Here is a 4,112-nt window from a genome sequence, read left to right as displayed (position 1 = left end):
GGGGGCAGCCGCAGCAGCAGCAGCAGCGGTGGTGGTGGTGGTGGTGGCGGCGGCGGCGGCGGCGGGCGACGCGGCATCTGGAGCGCACTCATCCGCTGGGGCCGAGGCGAAGCTGCCGCCCTCGGCCGGGCGACGCTTGACCCAGCCCTGGTTTTGGCACTCCAGAGACCGGATCCGGCAGAAAAGCCGCGAGTCGTAGAGGGTCAGGGCAAGAGCCACCTCGTGGGGATCGCGTGCCAGCAGGAGATTGGTGACGGCCACCGGCGAGCGCCACATCCCGGCCAGCAGGCTGAGGGCAGTCAGTTCGCTGGGGTCGGCCACTGGCGAGGTGGCTTCGAATTCCAGGCGCCGGCGCTCGATCAAGGACGAGATGGTCTCGAAGAAGGTGCGCGGCACCTCGCCGGAGCTGGTCGTCGACACCTGCGCCAGGGGAAGCGACCCGGTTGGCGAGGGGGACAGCAAAGCCCCGGTGGAGTCGACGGCCGAGTTGGCACCGGCCGTCATGTGCCGCATTTCCCGCTCGGCACCCTCGGCCTTGGCGATGTCAGCCACAAACAGCAGGAGTTGCTCGGTCAGCTCCGGAGCAAACATGAAGTCATACGAGTAGTACTTGTCCACCCAGTTCTTGATGACATTCTTCACGCGGCGCTGGACCGGTTGCTTGATGCGGGACCTTTGTCAAGGCGGGCCATCAGCACAATCGGGGGGCAGGGGGGGGGGGGGCATGTCAATTGGGATGGCCGAAAGGCGGAGCAGCATGGAGGGAGGAGCGAGGGCGAAAGAGCGAGCGAGGAGGCAGCCATGCGGCCTCGGCGCACCGGAAGTAGGCCAGGTCCTCCGGAGTCAGGTCGGGCGAGGTGGGCTCGGGCATGTAGTAGCGCTCGGTGAGCAAGCGAAGCAGGGTGCCTGGCTCGGTGAAGGACCGGTATGTGAGGAGGAACTCGCCGATGAAGTGGGGGTTGTTGTAGCGCTCGTGGGTCAGGTGCTCGACCAACTTGGCCACCGATGCCGCCTGGAGCGCGAGTGGGACACGGGGAGGACTAGTATGGATCGAGGGCAAGTGGCACATGTGCATGTGCATGCACATGTGCGGGCAGGGCAAATGGAGCATGGCGCACTCGAATCTGCGGCGAGTCTTGGACCGCTGCGCCGGACCACGACTCCTCGGAACTGAGATCGATCATGGCCGCGGCAGCCGTCAAGGCGGCATTGTCATTCGGCAGGAGAACTTCAAAGATGATATTGTCGCTGGTGTCCGGGATGGCGAACTTGTAGGCGTCCATGCTAAGGCGCATGCTCGGCAGCAGGAACAGATGCGTGGTCAGGGAGCGGTGTGCCCGAAGCCGGGACCGGGCCACTGCCAGGTGGTATGCCGTTTGGGCGCGCAGCAGCCCCGCGTACACCGACCGATGGGTCTCGGCATCACGCAGACACAGGAGGAATCCGCCGTACGGTGGCTCATTGTGGATGAGCTCAATATCTGTGGAGGGTGGGTTTGCCGCGGAGAAAGGCAAAGAGCGAGGAGAGAGAGGGAGAGAGAGCGAGGAGAGGGGGAGAGAGCGAGGAGAGGGGGAGAGAGCAAGGAGAGGGGGAGAGCAAGGAGAGGGAGAGAGCGAGGAGGGGGAGAGAGAAAGAGAGAGACGAGAGGCAGGCAGGATACGTCAGCGGGAGCATACTCTCGGCGGACAGGAGGGGGGAGGGTGGTTGACGGAGGGAACGCACAGGACCGGTGGTCGTCCACCGCGCCGCCCTCGCGAATGGACACCGACATCAAATTGAAGATCATGTACAGGGCGCCGGCGATGTCGCGCGGTGCGGCCACGGTTCCCGTGTGGGGCCCGCCACCGCCGCCCAGAGCCAGCGGCGCCCAGGTGCCCCCGGCAGACGGCGGCACAAGCAACTGCTTGGAGATGATGATGTGACGATCCAGCACCACAAGAAGACGGTCCTTGCACTTGCGCGATCTCCGCGTCGAGGGGGCCGGCGCGGCGTTGTACCCGGGGAGCTGCGCCGGGTCATATGCCGGGATTTGACAAAGCACATCGGTCATGTACTCATGGGGGGGACCCTGCGCCTGGACCAGCTCGGCCTGCAGGGCTGGCTGCTGGGATGGGTCCTCCGGAGCCGGGAAGTCCAGGAACCCTGGCGGTAGTGGGTCGGTCAAGCCGCCGCCACTACCCCCACGAAGGGCCTGGAACCCGGCCAGCACCCCCTCCACCAGGGGATCGCTGCTTCGAACGGGCGTCTCGACGCCGGCCATCCCGGCCTCCAGACCGGCCCCGGCCCCGGCCAAAGCCAAATGTGCGCCCTGCAGGGAGGCCGGCAGGGCATTGGCCGCGGTACTGGCCGGGCCGCTGGGAGACAGGGGATAAAGCTCATACGTGGAGAGGACACAGTCGAAGAGGATGCGCGGGATGCCAGCTGCCAGGGCCCCATGGAGCCGACTGGCCGGGGTGGCGCCCGTGCTCGGCCAGCCGGCAACGCGCCGGATGTAATCCCGAGAAGTGGTGATCTGGGAGGCGGGGGGGGGGGGGGACGAGGCGAGGGGAAGTGCCGTGGGTGAGTGGGGAGCAACCGAGGACCAGGGGACACCCCGGGGGCAGGGGGAGTTGATGAGATGGCGAGGGGAGGCAAAGGGAGCCTGGGTGCGGCCCTGCAGCACAGGCCCCACCATGCTGGCCACGCACCAGCCAGTAAGCATAGCGCGGATCATCGGCCGCGAAGGCCGATTCGGCCAGCAGCCAGAACGGCGAGGAGGCGGCCTCGACCGAGCCGGAGGCCACCGCTGCCGAGTTCGAGGAAATCAGCGACGAGTAGGACCCGGCGTACGGACGATCGGACCCGGGCACCAGCGGGATGCCAAATGCATCACTCATGCGCAGTACAGCTTGCGACGCATCGCGTGCCTGGGAGAGAAGGAGCAGCTGGTCAGCGGGCTGTCACAGGGCAGAGAGAGAGAGAGAGGAGGGGAGAGAGAAGGGCCCCTCTGGAGGGCGGGGGAGATGGTGTACCTTCTCCAAATGGTCGATGAAGGGGGTCTCGGAGCGGAAGAAGTTGAAGAAAAGCCGCTCGAGCATGGAGTGGCAGTAGATGGTCGAGCGGAGAGGAATCAGCAGCAGCCATCCCAGGTGGTGGTAAGCCGAGGAAAGCATCTTGCGCTCCTGCACAGGGCACGGGAACAGGACGGGGTTAGACAATGTGGCGGCGGTGGTCGGGGAGGATGGGCCCCTTTTTCACGACGCACACTGAACAGGTGCTTGACCGAGGGCTGCTCGAGCCAGATGGGCAAGCGCGTGTAGAGGTTCATGGCCTTCTGGGCGTAGTCCAAGATCTGTGGAGAGATGGACACCAGCAAATCAATGGCCTTGCAAAGGACTGGCGTGGGCAGGCGGGTGGCGGTCAGCAACCAGGACGCAAGGGTGGGAAGAGAGAGGGAGAGGGAGAGAAGCGGCGAGAGGGGGAAGCAGAGACGCACAGGGCAGGGCATCGGCGCCCGGGCGCATGTCGCGGATCTGCCGGATGATCTCCTCAACGGCGATCATCAGCGGCTCGATCGATCCACGGAAGAAGGCCGGCAGCGAGTCGATGTCACTTTTCAGCACACGCAGCGTTTCACCGAAGTACTTCTGCAGGAGGACCAGGTCCGAATGACAGCGACTCAGAGTGGAGACGCAGTTTCGGAAGTAGAAGGCTCCATTGGCCCGGCGGAGCAGCGCACGAAGATCGGGATCAATGAACACCTGGCACGCAGGGGGGGGGGGGGGGGTCAGTTTGGACCACAGGCATGCACATGTACTGTGCTCACGGGCACATGGGGGCATATGCCAGTGCAGACAGGGGAGCGAGGCGAGGAAGAGGGCGGGCGAGGGAAGGCCAGGGAAGGACGCACAGTCTCATGAATGTCGGAGTCGGTGATCGAGCGCCGCCGGTCATTGAGCGTGTAATACCCGGCGAGCTTGATGATGTCCATCGCCAGGTACTCGATGACGCCACTCAGGAAGACGCCTGCCTCGCTGGAAAGCTTCGGGTGTTGAACCGCCCGTCGGGGGCGGGGCGAATGCAAGTCAGAGGGCTGCCAATCGCAGGGGATGATCATGAAATGCTGGCAGGTG

At 65.2% G+C, this 4,112-nt stretch overlaps 1 protein-coding gene across 1 annotated transcript in view; it reads right to left on the bottom strand.

The window, feature by feature from the left end:
• H696_04019 (hypothetical protein) overlaps positions 1 to 4,096 on the bottom strand; it is a gene marked incomplete at its 5' end in the record, with an annotated part of 7,285 nt that extends 3,189 nt beyond the window's left edge. The window contains 9 exons of the mRNA XM_009497889.1: positions 3 to 673; positions 819 to 1,012; positions 1,119 to 1,480; positions 1,723 to 2,512; positions 2,688 to 2,906; positions 3,012 to 3,161; positions 3,245 to 3,375; positions 3,476 to 3,740; positions 3,890 to 4,096. Coding sequence (XP_009496164.1) covers positions 3 to 673; positions 819 to 1,012; positions 1,119 to 1,480; positions 1,723 to 2,512; positions 2,688 to 2,906; positions 3,012 to 3,161; positions 3,245 to 3,375; positions 3,476 to 3,740; positions 3,890 to 4,096 — 2,989 coding nt within the window. The remainder of the gene's footprint in view (positions 1 to 2; positions 674 to 818; positions 1,013 to 1,118; positions 1,481 to 1,722; positions 2,513 to 2,687; positions 2,907 to 3,011; positions 3,162 to 3,244; positions 3,376 to 3,475; positions 3,741 to 3,889) is intronic.
• Between the last annotated feature and the right edge of the window lie 16 nt (positions 4,097 to 4,112).

Source organism: Fonticula alba (genome assembly GCF_000388065.1).
Source record: "Fonticula alba strain ATCC 38817 unplaced genomic scaffold supercont2.6, whole genome shotgun sequence".
NCBI classification, from domain to species: Eukaryota; order Rotosphaerida; family Fonticulaceae; genus Fonticula; species Fonticula alba.
The sequence above is the reverse complement of the archived record's forward strand: the minus strand, read 5'-3'. Positions and strand labels throughout refer to the sequence as shown.